This window comes from Asterias amurensis, chromosome 6 (assembly GCF_032118995.1).
Source record: "Asterias amurensis chromosome 6, ASM3211899v1".
Classification (NCBI taxonomy): Eukaryota; Metazoa; Echinodermata; class Asteroidea; order Forcipulatida; family Asteriidae; genus Asterias; species Asterias amurensis.
This window is the reverse complement of record NC_092653.1, coordinates 1,457,031-1,477,087: the sequence shown is the minus strand read 5'-3', so window position 1 is coordinate 1,477,087 and position 20,057 is coordinate 1,457,031. Positions and strand designations below refer to the sequence as shown.

General features: G+C 36.9%; 2 protein-coding genes across 3 annotated transcripts in view; one reads left to right on the top strand and one right to left on the bottom strand.

Annotated features, from left to right (window-relative positions):
• Nucleotides 1-194: 194 nt before the first annotated feature.
• Nucleotides 195-10,964, bottom strand: LOC139939093 (large ribosomal subunit protein uL16m-like). Its single transcript, XM_071934829.1, has 5 exons — nt 10,799-10,964; nt 9,154-9,234; nt 6,927-7,075; nt 5,664-5,826; nt 195-3,001 (listed from the first exon to the last, which is right to left on the bottom strand). Exons 1-5 carry the CDS (start codon nt 10,869-10,871, stop codon nt 2,706-2,708), a joined length of 762 nt encoding a protein of 253 aa, XP_071790930.1. The 5' UTR covers nt 10,872-10,964; the 3' UTR covers nt 195-2,705.
• A 349-nt stretch (nt 10,965-11,313) lies between these two features.
• LOC139939083 (GATOR1 complex protein DEPDC5-like) overlaps nt 11,314-20,057 on the top strand; it is a 57,390-nt gene continuing 48,646 nt past the window's right edge. For both annotated transcript variants that reach the window (XM_071934818.1, XM_071934817.1), the window contains exons 1-6: nt 11,314-11,469; nt 12,717-12,804; nt 15,547-15,602; nt 16,778-16,950; nt 17,749-17,947; nt 19,805-19,936. In XM_071934818.1, the coding sequence (XP_071790919.1) occupies nt 11,427-11,469; nt 12,717-12,804; nt 15,547-15,602; nt 16,778-16,950; nt 17,749-17,947; nt 19,805-19,936 (691 nt within the window). In that variant the 5' untranslated portion in view covers nt 11,314-11,426. The remainder of the gene's footprint in view (nt 11,470-12,716; nt 12,805-15,546; nt 15,603-16,777; nt 16,951-17,748; nt 17,948-19,804; nt 19,937-20,057) is intronic.

The following is a 20,057-nucleotide window of genomic DNA, read 5'->3' as shown; positions in this document are numbered from 1 at the left end:
TTTGGAAGCATTCGATTGTTTTAATCCTAAACATGTATGTAACATGTGAAAAATTTATATATTTTTTTAGATACCGCCGGAAATCCGGAATGAACGGCACGCACGAAGAATGATCCCTTTAGTAATCCACAATTTTCTCAGATTCCAATGTTTGTTTAATGTTTGTGTTTTTTGTTCTTACAAAACAAATGCATAAAATCGTTAGCGGCCTGATGTTCGACGTTAGCAGAGTCTTTCGCGATGGCTGAAAGACAACACAACAAACATGAGCTGGGGTCGATTTCACCATAATATCACAAAGAGTTAGGATTGGGTCCTTACATAGTACTAGTCTTACAGGAGAAATACAAAACATATGGCTAGTCTAACTCGTCCTAACTTGAGATAAGACTAGTCTTAACTATTTTACAATCCACCCCATGTATCCAATATCTATTTGGCTTGCGGTAATACAACGTTTCTATCTACTTGCCAGGTAGATGTTGTTCTTTAGAGAACTGTCTTTCTTTAAAAAACTATCAAAGTGTAACCACAACAAAATGAAGACAGACTTGCAGGCAATGAAGGGCCTTTTCTCATTCGTTACAAACAGAAAATTAAAGGTTACAAGAAAGAGACTGGTACTTTTCACATACGGATTACCAATTGAATGCTTTAATTGTTCTGGTACAAAGTGAACTCTACATGTACAGAGATATCAACTTAGTAAATCTGTTCCAAACTGCTCTTAAAATCACACATGTACTTCAACTCCTTATAATTGCATTTCACTCTAGAATTATATCAATACAATATACATGAATACCTTAAACCTTAAAGGAACATTACAAAATTGGTAAGAAAAAGAACTTGTCTAAGATCTGAGATTGACATAAAACTTACAGTCTAATGAAAATGATCGTAGTAACCCTTGAAATATTTCTGTCTGAAATGTCATATTTTGATGAAAAATAAATTAAACTAATTCCCCTTTCGGAGTTTATTGCTCAGTGAGCATTTAATTCATTCCTTTTTGCATGACGATTTAAACAAAAAGAATGTTGTTGCAAAATTCAGTTTTGTAATGTTCCTATAAGATGATCCCTCTGCTGTCTCTTCCCAGGTTGTATCAATAATTTGGGTGTGATCCCTGGCTACATGGCCGACACAGGTTGAATGGCTTCTGAAATGCACCCTCGCAAAAATATTTATGAGATCGCAAACATAAGGCTAGATAGCTCAGTTGGTAGCGTGCCGGCATGTTAATCTGGAGGTCGCAGGTTCAAACTCGCTCTAGTAAAACATTTTTTTGGTTCAAACCAAAATTTAAAGAGGTTTTTTAACTTTACTATCTCAGGCACTTTGAAAGTGTGTTTCTGTCGCTATTGGCTTTCCCTGCCAGGGTTCTTGTCTTTTGTTTTGTCTGTAGTGTTTTGTGTTCCACCCCCACTGGAAGTGTTTCCTACACAATCCTTATATCTGCCCGCGGCCAGGCCAGGTTGCTCAGTAACTTGCTGTAGTGTTTTTACATATGTGTATTCTTATTATAACCATTGTATTGCTTGTAATTGTATCTTTGATGTGAATTTTTTGTATACAGTACATGTGTTTTTTCATGTTTGCTGGCAAATAAAATAAAGTCTCTGAAAAAGCCAACTTGCACTGCATTTGACTTCTAGGTGCCCTGGTTCGAATCCCTTCCTGGTGCTTTATATGTAGATTGGGTTTCAGTCCCTTGATTTATGATTGGTTTTCCTATTGGGGTTTTCCTCCAACATCTAAAACAAAACTTCATCATCTTCTCTCATAGAGTTATATATAAGAACTAGAGCGCGCACTGGCCTATATACGCGCCCCGGTATGCGAGCAGGCGGCCATTTTCTAAGTTGACAAAACAGCTATCTCACAGCGTGTGTTTGTGCGGCCATTTTGTAAGTTGAACAAACAGCATCGCGTGAGCGTTCAATAAAAAAAACCTCAAACGTGTGTTTCATATTCAACGCGCGTGCATAATGACGCGCTTGTCATCTTGCGGTCCCATGGCGTTTGTGCACGAAGCATCACTCGTGCGCCCTCTAGTTCTTATATATAACTCTATGTCTTCTCTATATATCTTTAGGCCTACTGGTTACAAGAAAGGTCATTTCTGAGGGTCCCTTGGTATCATTGATAAAAATATTGATTAATAATGTTTTAGCTTATTGCAAAATGAATGTAATTCAAATTACCTTGTGTGACTTAAATGCACTCAACACGTTTGGTAATTACTCAAATGATCACCTTACTTGGTTATGAGCAACTGAGAGCTGTTGATAGTATAAAACATTGTGAGAAACGACTCCATCTGAAGTTACATTGTTTATGAGAAAGAGGGAATTTCTCACTAAAATAATAAAAGACTTCTGGCCAGAAGCCTTTTATTACTGTCTGAAAGCACACTTTGTTGTACAACAAGGTTTTTGTACAACAAGGGACGTTTTTCATTCATCATTTTCTTGCAACTTCAATGACCAATTGAGTCAAAATTTTCACAGGTTGTTATTTTATGTTTTTGCTGGGATACACCAAGTGAGAAGACTGGTATTTGACAATATTACCAAACGTGCTCAGTGCCTGTAAGCGCTTGGCAACCAATGCAAAACATCCAAACAGTTCATGTTGTTGAGACAGGTAGTGAATTTCAACCCATCTTCCCTCGACCTGCACTCCTGATTAACAGCACCTTTTCACCTGTATTCCCCAAACCACTTGTAATCATATGGTCCAAGACGATTTGAAATCCCGAGATAATTTCCGACGGCGATTTTTTCAAAAGTCCAAGGATTGGCATTATTCTCCGTCATCGCCTTCAGTTTCCTCTCCCTTGCTTCTAAGCTCTGGACTGTCATGACTTCAGAACGAAACGGCAACTTCTTAGCAACTTGAGTTAGGAGTGCCTCTATTTCCTCAAATTCCATTTTGCCGGCGACTTCAAAGATGACTCGTCCAGCTTTGACTGGGGTGACATAGTGGTCCACGTTACCTGGAATGGTAAGAGTACATTGTAAGGGTGAGAGACAATGCTGACAAAAAGTTTCAAACTAAGAATCAAATAATAAAATGTACATTGAAATGATGGAATTCACATCTTTTGGTAACCTGTTGAGTTATAGATTTCATGTGGCTTCTTGGGACAGCACTAAAGAACTAGATCAAAGAGCATAATTTCTAATCATAAACAACAAAGTCTGACTTCAGATTAACATGATAAAGGTCAGAAAATTCTCATCCCTGTATTAATAAAAAGTATGAGTTTGGAAATGAGAATTAAAAATAGAGACAAAATACAAGATACATGTAAGCACATTATTTGGTCAACAAAAATATTAAGAATATATTTTCTTTTTCTTCTGACCTCATTATATTACCAGACATATGCAGTTTGAGAGTATTAAAAGAAGTAACTTCTTTGAACATTTTGAGTATGTGACTTGATACATGTACCAATATTTGTCTAACATCGTCAAAGCTAACGAGCTAACAAAATTAATGGCAGAAATAAAAAGTGTTTTGCAGCTTATCTCCAATGAGACATTCTTCAAATTCACACACACTAAATGAAGATGTCACAACTTTGCAAGGTGGTTGGAAAAATGTGTCGCCTGTAAGCTACAACGAAAGATTTCATCAGTGAATATGAGACGATAATTTGTAAGAAGACATCCTATAATGACAGATGACAGTACAACATGACTAAAGAGCACTCTAAAAAATAAAAATAAATAAACTGTTTTCTATTCATCCTGCTATTGACGCAAGTAGACTCTGCAAGTCTCACATGTATTTGAACATTGAGACTGGCTAAAGTGCATGAGTTAGTTTCCTCCATACTTTAGACCAATCTTCTTTAAAGGCAACGGACACTATTGGTAATTACTCAAAATAATCATTACCATAACAAATTATTTGGTAACAAGCAATGAAGAGCTGTTGATAGTATAAACCTTTGTGAGAAACGGCTCCCTCTCAAGTAACGTAGTTTTTGAGAAAGAAGTAATTTTCCCCTAAAATATTTCAATTTGATTTTGAGACCTCAGAATTAGATTTCGAGGTCCCAGAAGCACATGAATTCATGTGACAAGGGTGTTTTTTCTTCGACGACCACTTCAGCTCAAACTTTCACAGGTTTGTTATTTTGTTCATATGTGTTGAAATACACCAAATGAGAAGACTGGTCTTAGACAATTACCAATAGTGTCCAGTGTCTTTAATGTACTAGGGAAAACGGTGGTCTTAAATAGATTTTGAATATGTGTGAGACTTGCACGGTTCCTATAAATTGGTGCTCATCAGGCACACTGCAACGCTTCGAGGAACATTACAGAGTTGGTAAGAAAAAAGAAACGTATAAGATATACATTTAACTTTCACGGTCAAATGATGATATTAGTAGAAATCATCCCTCTAAATATTTGTCTGAAACATCACAATTGATGAGAAATAAATAAAATTAATTTCCCGTTCTGAGTTTATCACTCAGTGAGCGTTCTATTCAGTTTCTGTTGCCATCGATACCGAGCAAAATGCATAATCTATTTTTAACTATTTTGACTCTGACATGTCAGACAGTCAGATGGCAGAAAGATCTCTAACTTCTACATGTTGGTCAGTTAATGTATATGCTGGGTTACATAAATGTAAAGTGCTTATACTGCTTACAACTGTTTTGTTAGCAAAGACCGATTCTGTAACGTTCCTTTAAGCAAACACTGAGAGGCAGTTCTGTTTGTTATTTCAGTGTTCAGTGGAGAGGTGTTCTACTGTACTTTTTTGTCAAAGTCAATGTTCAAGAATATCCTTAGGCCTGATCGAATGTTGTTGTAAGGGCAAGACATTTTATTTTTGTACCATGGTAACAGAGGTCTTTAACCTCCAAACATCTTGAGGACTTGGGAGGCCTTTTTTAACAAGGATGAAGCACATTTAACATTCATCAATTGGAGGCAGAAGGAGTTCCACAAAAGCACTCATGAACAGCTGGTTTTGAAGGATTTAAGGAACATTACTGAATTGGTTTTTGCAAAAAATAGTTAATGGCCTGACATTTCGACTCTAGCAGAGTCTTTCTCGAAGGCTAACATTGTTTTTTGCTAACAAGACAGTTGATCTAATCCACCATGACCATAAACTGACAAACCTGTGGAGGTTTGCGATTGATCGACCATCTGGGTCACAACAAAAATAGTGAAAAATTGATAACACATTTTGCATGACATCGATAAAAAAATTAATAAAATGCTAACAGAGCGATAAACTCCAAATGCAAAATAAGAATATTCATTTCTCATCCAATATGACATTTCAGACAAGTAGTTCAATTGACTTTGTTCTTCTATCATCATCATTAGACCGTATAAGTTTTCATGTTAATCTGTGATCTTCACATTTTTGTCCCCTACTAATTATGTAACGTTCCTTTAAGGTAGGGAAACAAATCATACATAAACTCCCCTTGATTCTACATACACATAAGGCACTAATGAGAACCCTTAGAATGTTGCTTGATTTTGAAGGATGGCAGCAATATAGATCTTACAAACTCAAAATCGTTTCATTTTGAAAGACTGATAATCAAGGGGAGTTCAGGGTAAATTTTTTAGAGGTTGGATTGAAGACGCAACATGAAGGATTTGAAAAGTACTGACCTTTGCCACCGCCCATACGTTGTCCTTGTCCCTTCTTAGTGACTGGCTTATGAGGCGGATCAACTCTCCATCGTGCAAACATCCGGTCTGAATCTATGAAGCGATTGATAGTCAGTCGAATCATCTCAAAATGGCCATGATGTAAGTATCCACCACTCCGTGCCTGAAAGTCAAGATAAGTCAAAATAAGCATCTTAGATTAGATGAAAAAAGTGATAATACTGGACTTTGACAATTACAACAGGTGTCCAGTGCCTTTGTGTTGATAACATACATGTACATGTATTTTCTCACAAAACTTTTCCAAACTTCACCTCAGAGCATGCTCTTTTTGGTTGCAGTTATTTGACCAGCTTACATTTAAATATCAACAATTCATTGTGCTGTAAAAATTCTTTTAGTCCACACAAAGTGGGACAAATGGTACTGGAAATCATGCTCCGCATCTCACTTTCTCCAAAGAGCCATAGAATGTCACATTGCTTTTCACTGTATTTGGCAATAATACTCAGGCAAGTCGAAGATTCCAGCACACCATGGCAGATCATCAGTCCTGGCTCACAGCCAAGGTGAGAGCAAATTCAAGGTGTAAGGCATTCCATAACTTATGAGAATGTCTGCTCTTTTATTCATTCAGGGTTTCATTGTGACAACAATTTGTTTTCAATGCAGACTGGAAGTGGTTTAAACCAAAATCTGTTGTGAAATTAAAATTTGGGTTTTTAACTGGGTGGGATTCGAACCAACACCATTGATATTCTAGAGCATGCCTCTTACCACAAGACCAACAAGCTTGTCAGTAGCTAGAGGCAGTTTGAAGATAAGTTTCACCACTGCAATGATTGAGAAACTGTTAGTGGTCGATAGTAAGCTTGGGCGATATCACGATATTATCGAATATCGCGATATTAATTTGGAAACGATTTCGATATTGGACTTGGTTTTAATCGAAATATCGATATATTGCGATAATCGCGATATATCGCAATATCGATTAAATATCGCAATGTATTTGCTAGCTGAGACATCTTGCACCCCATAGGTTTGGAGTAAAACCAGAAGAATAGGTCATTAGAACACCTCTCCTAAGCTATGACTGTCTCTTCTACAACTTTCACTTGGAGTTTGAAGACTGATGATGTCAAATTTCATTAATCGCGATTATATCGAATATCGCGATATATTGTCGGCGATATATCGTGAATAAAATAAATCGATATCGCCCAAGCTTAGTCGATAGGGTTGATATCGAATGTCACTTACCACAACACCATACTGACCAAGTTTGAGTTTATTAGCCACCTCAGACGGCCCTCTGATTTGGACCAAACTCCTGAAGGACTTTTTGTATCGTGTCCTCTTGGGAACTTTGTTGTAGAACTTGAGCTTGCGTTTCTCTGGCAAAATAACATCTAAGGGAAAGGAAATGCATTTACAATTATCCAGTTGACTCGACTTTTACTTAATTAGTCAGTTTATGGAAAGCGAGTACAGGCGTCAGGCTAAACTCTTTTTTAAATTGATTTCCTGGGGAAAGGTTGTTGCACTTTTTGGACTTGAATTACTCACCCTGGCAGACCAGTTCTTCTCTAACATTATTTAATTAATAATCAATAAACAATTAATTAACACTGTCTGCGGCAGAACTATAGGAACATTCAATATGTACTTTTAATATTCTATAAAATAAAAATTAATAGTGCCATTTGTAAGAAACACAAATCGTGAAGATCACAGATTTACATAAAACTTACACAGTCTAATGATGACGATAGTAGACACCATGCCTTGAAATATTTCCGCCTGAAATTTCATTTTTTGATGAGAAATGAATAATCTAATTTTGTGTTTAGAGTTTATCGCTCAGTCATCAGTGGGTGTTTTATTTATTTTTGTTTTGACATCAATGCAATGCAAAATTTTAAATCTTTTTTTTTCATTATTCTCTCATGAACCAGATGGCCCAACGATTTCAAACTTTTTACAGGTTTGTCAGTTGATGTATATGATGGATTACATAAAGTGCTTAGACTGCTAGCAACTGTTTTGCCAGCAAATCCAATTATGTTGTGTTCCTTCAAAAAACAAAATCACAATGGGCGCTGGAAAGGCATAGTGTATTTATAAGATTACCAAGAAATGCTTCAATTCATTGCAGAAGGTCCCAAATTATTCACCATAGTACAAATTATTCACCATAGCTTAATGGAGTCACTGACTCAAATATTAATTGGCTGATCAAGAGTACATTCTCAAGTCCTGAATTTTATTTCTGCTTTGTATTTCTTTGTTTTGCTGTCCAAGGGGAAAGTGCATTTGTACAGGCATCAAGCTTAACCTCTTAGCAATAAATTGATTTCCTCGGGAAATGTTGACGAACTTTTTAGATTTCAATTACTCACCCTGGCAGACCAATTCTTCTCTAACATTATTTAATTAATGGTTCATGTTTTGTGTACTTCATCATGTTCATGTAAGTGGCATGTAATAATTTAGTTATTAGTATTGTTTATTTCAACAATTAATAAATACTATGCGCAGCAGAATTATAAGAACATTCACTGTATACTTTTAATATTGTATTAAAGTCACCGAGAAATAATTTTTTTTCTCCTTCAGACATTAGAGTCATATGTAAATGAACAATAAAATAATTCTTTTTAGTAATTGTTTGTAACGATTTGTATGTTTAAAAAAAAAATGAAGTTGTTTGAGGTGTGACTCCGCCTACCACTTGTGTGATGTCAAACAAGGCAGACTTTGCCTCGATCGAACACACATATGTGCATGTACATGCAAGTCGTAGTTGTGAGTTTGTACGTTTCGTAATTTTTCTTGCATTTTTCCGGCAATGTCTACCAGGTGTATTGCTGCTGGTGTATTGCTGCGGGAGGCAGCAAAACAATTAACGCCACAAACAGCGCCCTCTCGGGTCGGGCCTACTTTTAAATTTGTTAATAAAATGGAGACTAAATTTCTAGAACCTTATGTACTTTATGTACTGTTCATTCATACTCTACTCATCAAAACACGTATGTATTTAAATGACAACAGTTTTATAACACCCCTTTTACAAAATGGTTTAGTCCAACTCGGTCGTGGCTCGGCAGTTCGGCAACCAAGTAACCAAAACATAAAGCGTTGAGCATATTGAGAAGTCAAAAACGTGCGATGCACAACAGTGAGTACTGACCAGAAAACTGCCTTTTTTGAAGATGTTTTTTTCATTTAACTCAACAAAAAGGCCATTCAAGCATCATGAATGTATATTGAGTGTGTGGTGAAAGTTTCTGGTGTGTAACACAAAGGAAATTTTAGTTATTGATGGCGAATGGTTGTAAAACTTTCACCTATGAACGCCGATTTTAAAAACGTATAGCGTTAAGGAGGTCCAAAATGTTAGACCCCTACAGGGCTCACGAGGGAGCCTTATAGTTTCTAGAAGTAGGTTTGACTCATCTGAAGGGACAAGTTTATCTATTTTACATACCATCAAATGTGTTTACTGGTTGCAAGTTCTTCAAAGTAGCAGCCGGAACAAACGTTGCTTTACTTGCTTCAAAGAGTCCACCTGAAAAAGGTTGTTCATGTGCTTATTCTCTGCTGTGTACAGGTGTAACAACTTAATATTTCATTGAAGTTCATCTGATGGCATCAGTTCAACAATTATTCAAAGACACTGGACACTATTGGTAATTGTCAAACGCCAGGCTTCTCACTCGGTGTATGCATTTAATAACAAACTTGTGAAAAATTGAGCTCAATGTTGGTCGTCGAAGTTGCGAGATAATAATTGAAGAAAAATTGTTCTTGTAAATAGTTGCACAAGTTGTGTTCTTTCAGATGTTTGATTTTGAGACCTAAACATCTAATTCTGAGGTCTCAAAATCATTAAAGGAACACTTTGCCTTGGATCGGACGAGTTGGCCTATAAAAAAGTGTTTGTAACCGTTTGTTATAAAATGCATATGGTTGGAAAGATAATTTAAAAGTAGAATACAATGATCCACACAAGTTTGCCTCAAAATTACGTGGTTTTCCTTTTACTGTGCGAACTAACACGGTCGGCCATTTATGGGAGTCAAAAATTTGACTCCCATAAATGGCCGACCGTGTTAGTCGACGAGGTAAAAATTCGAACCTGAGGGGGGCGGAGCTTCGACCGTGTGCACAAACAGCCGAAGCTCCGCCCCCCTCAGGTTCGAATTTTCAACCTGGGTCTTTCGCTCGGGAATCTGGTAAGTTTTTGTGCCTTTTCTTCAAACTATATCCTCAATGGTGTTTTGAGTGATATTGTAGGATTCATTAGACATTGAGGATCAAGTTCGTGTTTCTAGAATTTGTGTCATGATTTTCAAAAGTGGTAAAAAAGGAGCGAATCTGCTGACTAGCTGTCGAAAATGTACGTTTTTAACCATTTCGCCCTGCTCACATTGCGTCTGCTTCGTAACCCTCCAGCTACGCCGTCGGCAGGAGGGTTACGTTATCGCAACTTGTACCAAGTAAGGTTTTATTTTGAGTAATTACCAAAAATACCAATAGTGTCAAGTGCCATATAAGGATAATAATTTATATTAGTTATGATACCGTAACCCTCCTGTCGACGGCGAAGCCGGAGGTTATCACAACTTAAGTTATATTTGTCCAGACATGGCAAATTTATATATTTATACTATTATATACAGTACAACTTACCAAAATAAAGCAACACCAAAGTTAATTAAAATTATTATATTTTATTAAGTTAGTATTAGTTCATACTTATAGGACATGTGGAAAAGAGGCCCTCTGGAAAAAGCATTTAGTAAAAAACAAAACTGTCATTGTCAATTAAATTTATAGAATAGAACTTTGTTTGTGTACTGCTTGGTCTGTACTGTAGGTTGATATTGTAATTTTAAATATTGACGATTGCCATCTCGAATGTCTGCCATGCGGCATGATGTCATTTAAAAAATACTTTACAAAACAACACCCCGCCCCCCCCCCCCGGCCATGACCGCCCCCCCCCCCCCTCCAAGTCATCACTGCTCCTGCGTGCACAACTCCATTCAAAACCACATGAAATGAAAATGTAACACTACAGAACTGTTGTTTTAGACCAGAACAACTTTGATTTGAACAAGAGAACTCACCTTTCATCTTTAAGTTTCGCACACAAGTGAACTTTAAAGCTTCTAAAGCAGACCTTCGTAGTAGGGGAAACATTATTAAACCAATTTACAGCCAATGTTACAGAAAAAAAAGATAAAAACAAAATATCGGTTCACGGCCAAGTCATTTTCCTGACCACACGGGGGCCGCCATGTTTGTTACAATTGCCAATTTTTCGGATACTTTTTAAGAGCAAACTCATAGACTTGTTTTAGTCTGTCGTGCTTTTCTTCCTTTCCTAAATCAACTCAGAGTTTTTTGTTTTTTTTGATTTTGTGAAGCTTAAAATGTTCATGTATAGCCCTCTAAAAAAGTAAAAGTTATTCTCTGTGAGTGGAAGGGAAGAATTTTCATGCATTATGCTATCACATCAGAGATCTTTGTGTGGTGATTGTATTTGGGACACAAACTTTTAGAGTAAAAATACAGCAGTAAAAGTATCCGAACATTAATTGCTTTGGCTCTACTGTGCATGCCGCCGCCGCCCACACAATACACTCGACTCCTCCGACTCCTCTGTCGTCTGCCCGTCGTCCGTTTGTGTTCATCTGATTATAACATGGGTTTTGTTCTAAAGTATGCGCTCAAAGGAGCCACATTTTAGGTACCATGAAGCTGTTCAAGCTATGGGTGCACCAGAAAGGTTTCAGTGGTAAGAAATTAACTGAAATTCAGTGAATTCAGTCTGAATTCACTGAACTTGTTTTCCAGTTCATTTTCACTGCATGCTGAGGGCTGCATGTTTTTGCATTGCACTCTGAGTCTGACTCTGCCCCTCTGGTCCTGCATAATAATATATTCGCCAAGGGAAAATAGAATGCTCCGGGGATCACCGAGGGAGTCATAGTTTTTAACCATTGCACGAGTAAAAGCGGTCAATATTTGTTTTATAACACCCCAAACATTTCTAAATACTGTACTATTGTTATTAAGTTACAGACCTGAATGCTACAATCCACGGACGACGCGAATACAGATTGCAAACACTTTAACTTACTGTGTTGCATGTAGTGTCGTGCAATCCGAAATGGTTACAGACTATTGATTTATTATCCTCGTACACGCAACGGAAGTCCGGGTACTGCACGCCGTGTGCTGGTCTGTCGGACTAGCGCACGGCGCCAGCCCATGTGCTTGTCTTTGGACTAGCGCATGACAAACTGACGCACCATCACATGGCCGTTGTCTAGCAAAACTAAGACATGTCATGTGACGCGCTGTAAACCAATGAGCAGGCAGAATACTTGCAAGGGGTGTGATAATATAAAACATACAGCAGTGCCAGTGGACTGCATCCATGCAGTGCATGGCATGGTGGAAGCATGGAGGTAGAAATAGTGAAAGGGAAAAGTTTCCGTATGGCGCCACCACTTTTTCATTTGATATGAAATAATATAGTATCTTACCTCAATATCAATGAGATGTCCAGGTGTTTGTTGTAGAAATTAGTGAAAAAGAGGTGGCGCCATACGGAAAGTTATTGGTCGCTCCTCCTGCATCAAAATTCTTTGAAGGTAAAATCTAGTCAGGGTCTTTGTATACAGTATGTACATGTATCTGTGTTGTATACATGTAGCTCCGCCACATCATCATCATCATCATCCTCTTGATCCATCAGGGGGGACGTAGAGCCGCCCAACCAATGCGTTCTGCTGCGGATTGCCACAGCTGCCCAGCTGCTTCCAGTCGTCCAACCCAGGTGCTGTGAGGTCGGCCTCTTGGCCTCTTCCAGGCTGGGCAGAGGCGGGATCGCTCAGCTGAGCTCTGACCAAAAGAGTAACTTTATGATGTCATGACCATGGCTCACCCGGGTCAGACCTATTCCTAGGGGAATGATGAGGTTGGTTTCGCTATCGAAAGATGTCATTTTCTTTTTTTACTTGTTTTTTATTTAAACAGAAGATAAACTTGTTATCAATCCCAAGGAGTTTCCAGACGTTAAGGTTGGAGATATTCTTGAGATATTCCACCCAGATGAAGAAAGCAGGTCAGTCATGAACCTTTAATTCACCCAAATCCATACATATAACAATTTTGATTGATTTAGTACTTTTGTCTAATTTAAATTAGGCACTTGACACTTTTGGTAATTATTCAAATAATTGTTAGCAAACAAATTACTAGCAATGGAGAGCCGGTGATAGTATAAAATATTGTGAGAAACAGTTCCCTCTGAAGTAACCTTTTTTGGAAGTAATTGATCTCTAATATATTTAAATTGAATAAGAGACCTCATCTGAGATTTCATATTCAAGGCATCTGAAAGACCACAACTTGTGCGATAAGGGTGTTTCTTCCATTAATCTCGGGCAACTTCGACGACCGATTAAGTCCATATTTTGACAGTTGTTAGTTTATGCAGATATTTTATTACTGTAGATACACCAAGTGAGAATACTGGTCTTTGACAATTACCAAAGTTGTACGGTACCTTTAAAGGGTCTGTGTACTTTTTGTAGAAAAACATTGTTCATTACAAAATTTCATACATAAATGAAATCAGAGAGCTATAATAAATGGCGCATTACATTACAAGATACCTGTGCTGAACATGTTTGAATGATAGTAAAACAAATGTCAAGGGACAGGTTGTAATTGAATTTCCTGAATGTTTTAAATGTCAGTTGAAATCAAATCAAGACAAAACCTAAGAATAATAATTAATACAAGACATTTATAGTGCAAAATGCAGTAGCCTCTCTCGATAACACACAAAATAAAACACTGAATTATATGAAGCAAGTTACACAAGATTCAAACAAGTGATTCTTTAAAAGTCCCCTGACAATGTTTGGCAAAAATAATGAAGATGCAATGAAGTTCTCTCTGACCATTTTGTAGTTGTTTGGATCAGCAGAAGAAGAGAACAAATAGGAATATATTTAGGAATAAAATAATGTATAATCCAAAAGTTATAAATTCTTAAATATTGCAGATCGATAATGTTAACATTTTCATGCCAAAGTTTGGAAAATGCTGTGTTGAGAATGCTGTTGCAATGTTCCATTGTGAAATAAAAGAACAAAAAGTCACAACCCCCATTCCCAGCAACATTAGTGTGCTACAATGTACATTTAACTTGTCATCCATAATCAACTGGTTGAGGAAGCAATGTTGTTTATTTAGCCAACCTATATTCAGTTTCTATTCATGGTTTATTATAAAATACGCCTAAACACACCAAATTAGCCTCTAGAAATTGTTTAAAAGTTAACTTTGCCATAGGTATTGTATTCATGTTCTAAACCCTCCACCCCCCAATAAAAAAAAATTGAAAAGGAAGAAAAAAGAAAAAGACAAAAGTTGACTTCAATTGAAATTGTCAAAATAACTGATCAACAGGCACACTTTATCTTTAGGCAACTATTGTCGAACTTTCAAACTTTACATCTACGTGTACTACAACCATATAATATGCCTACAATGTAGTGAATTGCCTTTTTGTAAAAATTGTAGTCGGTTTTGTTATCATGCCCCCAATGTCTGTATCGCGCAGAGAATTGTTCCTTCCGGTCAGTCTTTTAAACAATTGTGCACAGATGTTCCCTTGATGTTTTTAAAATAAGTTCAATTGGCCAGGTTTCCTGGACGTACAGTAGCACAGTGTATGTTAAACACTAGTGGCTAATATGTTATTCTCAACAACTGAGTACCATTAGTTCCTTCCCTTTTCCACTCAGGCTTCAGACTTTTCATTTATGTCCAGGCAAACAGTAGGGGCCTACAAACAGAGAAATAACGCCCAAAAAGGGCTACAGAGATCAAGCCTGTGGGAAACCAAAAAGCGTAAATCACTACCTAAAGGCGATCCTGATAAAACAACCTACAAAAGCCATTAAGGCACAAAACAAGAGAAAACATGACATAAAAAGTAAAAAAATTACATAGAAAATATAAATTACTATCAAATCTTTCCAATAAGAGAAACTTGTGTGTGTGTAAACTATTCCACACACATTGGAAATGGAAAAAAAAACAAAAATGTCTACCTTGGCCTTTCCAACAAATTTTGACACCTTGCTGGAAAGGTTTTCTAATAAGAGAAACATGTGTCAAAATATACCGAGAGGCGTACAGTCTCATGTCATGTTAATAGTGAAAACATTGGGACCTTCTTGTACCACGGAATTGTCTCTTAGTGGTCGTGTATTTTAGAGCAAATTAAACTACCGCTGGCGCAGAGAAACAGTTGAACAGTAAAACCGTTTAGAAATTAAAGGTAGGGTCACAGGCTTAGTTAATTTTTTAATGCCAAGTTAAATTTTGATTTAAAATTCAATAGGTATTTTGATGGGGGTCGAGACAGTTACAAGCTTGCATTTGAGCCATTGCATGAAAAAGTCCGCCAATTATTAGTAGCAGTGAAATAAAGTGCTCAAAATTACGTGACCAAATCTTATGTGTTTTATAAGAAACATTTTAAATTTTTGTCTTGGTTCCTGACCATGAAAAATAAAAGATAAACTTGTTTTCGTTAGAGCAGGTGATACTCTTTGAAATACCATTCACTCAAAACAAAACCGATTTTTTAATGTTTGGGGCTAAAAATCTGACATAGCATCTTTAACATCGCATACCAATACTAGCTTTCCTCATGCAGTGGAACTAAGATGGCTCACCGGACATGCCAGATAAGAAATGCAGTTTATCAAACACTGGCTCAATTATGACACAGATATTAACTCTTTCTTTGTTTAAAATTGCATGATACTTACTTCTTCTTTTCCAGCCATCTCCTGTTGCAAGTGAAGTCTTTACAAACCGATTTGCAACAAAAAGGGAAAGGTAATAACCTATTTAAAAACTCTTTGCAACTTAATCCTTTAGTCTAGAATGACTTACTAAGTGCTTTTGTGTTTCTGAGGTTCATTTTTGTACATTGATTTGATTTAGAGAAGATAAAAAAGCAGCACTAATGCAGGCTAAGAGGAAGACTTGAAAGTTAAGTTTTACTCTAGGGTGCGTCCCATGGAGCAAGCTAGCATAATGATACAGGTGAATTGAGGGCCAATACGAAGAAAAAAAAACAAATTATTATTTTTGAAAATGTAAGACAAAAGTTAAATTTGTTCAAGATTGCATCGTAGAGCTTTTGAAACCAACATGATCATCAAGTAGAAACATTATGAGGACGTTTCAGTTCAGTATGCTTTGTCCAAACTTGGGTTTGGAATGCCTGCCAGTTTGAAACAAATCTTGGGTAGAACCATGTAGGCCTATTCATTCCAATCGGTAGTCAAATATATTGTAGTTATAAAGTAATTGTGTTAAGATTGACTCTGATAGATTCAATGTGTAAATGCATTTGAAGCCAGAGACTTCTACTTTTTGAGAAATGGAAAACAAAGTTGGATCCATGTACTGGGGTCGATTTCACAAAGAGTTAGGACTAGTCCTAACTTAGGACTAGTCCTAACTTAGGACTAGTCCTAGGGGATATCAAAAACGTACAGCTAGTCCTAAGTTAGGACTAGTAACTCGTCCTAACTCGAGATAAGACTAGTCCTAACTCTTTGTGAAATCCACCCCTGGTGTATGAAACTCTGGAAATGTATCAGTAGACAAGATATTGGTACTTATACTTGAGTTTTTCTTTTTAAGACATCACACCCTTGAAGAGTTTTGCCTTATTTAAAAACAATTATCATGTTGGGTTATTTTGGTTCAATTTACCAAATAAAAGTTTTCTTTCAACAGATACATGTATTATCAGCGTAGATCAGACGATAGCTAACCTGTTCCAACTGAGAGCCTAAGATGCAATTCAAATTGAGAAATTACTTCTTTCTCAAACTCTAGAAGTACATCAGTAGACAAGAGATTGCTACACATTTTATGTACTTAAGTTTTTTATCTTTATACTATAGTCAAACCCTTGATGAGTATTGCCTTATTTTACAACAATTATCATGTAGGTTTTTTTATTGGACAATTTACCAAATACTGTATTCTTTCAACAGATATTATCAGCGTAGAGCAGACGATAGCTAACCTGTTCCAACTGAGAGCCTACAAAGATGTGGAGGTTCGCCGTGTGTCGTCAGTTCAAGATGTTGGTCTCGATCTATTGGAGTTGGTCTTTAGAGAACAGTATATCAGCCGCAGTGACATGTGGAGACTCAAGAATAACCTGGTATGATACAGGCTTGATTATTCTTCCTAATAATAATAATAAACCATTCTTATAGACGATGTGACCTGTGACATCACATGTTTACAAAAGAGCCACAGAGCCTGGACTTCCTGCAGGCACATTTTGTACACAGCCTAATGGAAGAAAACAGAAAATCTTATGTTTTATGAAGATTCCACTGTCTAATTCCTATCAACTTTTGATATGATGAAAGGGGCCACATTTCAAAACTTGTCCAGCTTTTGCTTTCATAACTCTTGGATTTATGTGGAAATTATGACACAAAATGTCAACTTTCCCAAAGGACCAGTGCAGTATATTGCCTGCCGGAATACCTAAAGAATGCACAGGGTCACACTTTTTGTAAACAAAGTTCACATGGTCTATATAGCGCATATCACCGTGAGGTCCCTATGCGCTGTAAAAGGAAATCAACAATTGTACAAAGAACACAGATGTTTTTAACTGGGTTTTGAATTGTTCTGATGTCTCAGCCTGTTTGACAACCTCTGGATGACTGTTCCATAACTGAGATTCTGCATATTAGAAGTCTTTTATTATTTAAATGAGAAATTACCTCTTTCTCAAAATCCATGATACTTCAAAGGGAGCCGTTTTTCACAATGTTTTATACTATCAACAGCTCTGACTAATGCTCGTTACCAAGTAAGTTTTTAAGTTAATATTTGTTTTGAGTAATTACCAAACGTGTACCTTCCCTTTGAGGCAACAGTTTAAATTGTTCAAGATTGCATCGAAGAGCTGTTGAAATAAATTTTTGACTTGTTTCTTCTAAAGATTGACTCATGCCCCTACCTGTCAAAGAAGGTGGAATACTCCGGAGTCCGTGCTCAGGTCAATGAACTTTGGGCGGGTGGAGAGAAGGTGATGTGTGGTGTAGTAACTGAAGATACCCGTGTAGCGTTTCGTTCAGCCACTGCCATGGTGTACATGTTCATACAGATGAGCTCAGAGATGTGGGACTTTGATGCTAATGGTGAGATTTTACTTGGGGGCTTGGATGGCTTTTGGGGGTGTTGTTTGTTGGTTTGTTGGGGTGTTTGTTTGTTTTTGGGGGTGCTCGATTGTTGGGGTGCTCTTTTGGTTGTTTGTTTGCTTTTTTATTTTTTTGCTTTAATTTTAAAAATAGTATAGATATTTACTTTTGCTGTGTAATTTTAAACACAATTTAGCATTTGGCTGCCAAGTTTGAATGTTTTTTTTAATAAACCAATAATAATAATAATATAATACTTGTTGGTTTGACAAAGACAAGGGACAACAAGGACTCCAATTCACACAAAAGTAAGCCATCATTGAATTGACTTGTACGTACTATAGTTGCTTTGTCGTTCGGATGGGACATTACGCCATTGGTAGTACACATAAAGAACCAGAACACTTATCCTGGAAGAGTAGGGGTTAACCCTGGTGTTTCTGGTTCACATACATGTAGAAAGCACTCTTTTTCACAGGTTACATCAGGTTTGCAAGGTAGAGTGATTAAATTCACTTAAGAGCCAGCCGTCGATTTCACAAAGAGTTAGGACTCGTCTTATCTCGAGTAAGAACGAGTAACTCGTCCTAACTTGGGATTAATCTCTTGAAAGGTCTTTATGCTACAGTGCAGGGTTGGGACTCGTCCTAAGTCCTAAGATTAGTCTTAAGTTTAGGAAGAGTTTTGTGAAATCGACGGCAGGTTCGGTTTCATTATCAGAAATATATAGCAATTATACAAGGGAGTTGTTTACATGTTATGCATGGAACACTACAGGATACTCTATTTGAGACACAATGATTTCTCAGGACACTTGCTACCAGGACTTTTGTGCAGCTTCTACATGAAAACAAAATAATCAGGTGTTTTTCGGATAAATTACACCACACCTGAACGAATAACATGTTTCACAATGGAGTAGGTTAGACTTATTTATAGATCTATCACTCTTGTGAATCGATCCTTGGGGCTTCTTACTCAATTTGGAGGCCGCAACCACTATTGCATCATCTATCTACTTTATTTGTTATTGTAACAGCGACGTGGCGTTAAGTTCTAATCACGTTTCACTGCCTCAGGTAACTTATTCGATGTTACGGTTTTTCCCCAATGATTTACAAGGATGGAAAGGTCAATGTAAAGGAGATTCCCATTAGTCAAACCTTAGTGACTGATGTGGAAAAACCTTGGGGAGATAACGCGATGTAAAGCCCTTGAGGGCGGTATTGCTGGGGAGGTTCGCTTTTTTTTGTTATTTTAAACAACAAAGGTATTTTTTTCAACTCGTGAATACTAATGTTAACTATAATCATTCTCAGAGCTAATGTAGGTAGTTTATAGATTAAATTTCCTTAGCTGCTGTTTTGCCTAAAGAATATCTCAGTTTACACTCTTATTTCCTTTAAAAATTACCTGTTTGATTCCTTTAGACATTGACTAAAGTGGCTTTAAATAATTTTTTGCATGAAAAATTACTTGGTAACGAGAAATGGAGAGCTCTAAGCGGCTCCCTTTGAAGTTATCTAGTATTCATGGTATTTGAGAAAGAGGTAATTTCTCAAAGACTATCAGGCATAAGCCTTTTATTACATACGCATCCGAAAGCACACACATGTTGGGCAACAAGGGTGTATTTTTTTTCATTATTTTCTTGCAACTTTGATGACCAATTGAGTAAAAGATTTGTTATTTTATGCATATCTTGGGATACACCAAGTACATGAGTAAGAATACTGGTCTTTGACAATTGCCAAAGGCGTTCGGTGCCTTAAAAACACTTTGCTACGTACAAGGGCAAAAGCCAAATACTATTATTTAATATGTTGATTCTTTAATTATTTATTTGTTTAATTGCAGGAGATTTACTGTGGGAGAAAGCTATTGATGGGTTTGTTTCTGACCTCTTCAATCATTGGAAAGAGAAAAACACAACTAATGAGGTCACCATTTTCCTCTTCTCCAGAATGTACTACAATGCTACCTCTTTAGGTGAGTAGCAATTCTATTCAAATTCCACAAGAGGATCACAAGAGTATTAGAGCAGAATAAAAAATATAAAAGTTCAAGTAATCTTTTCAGTCCCAAATCCTTCTCTATCCATTGCCAGAGT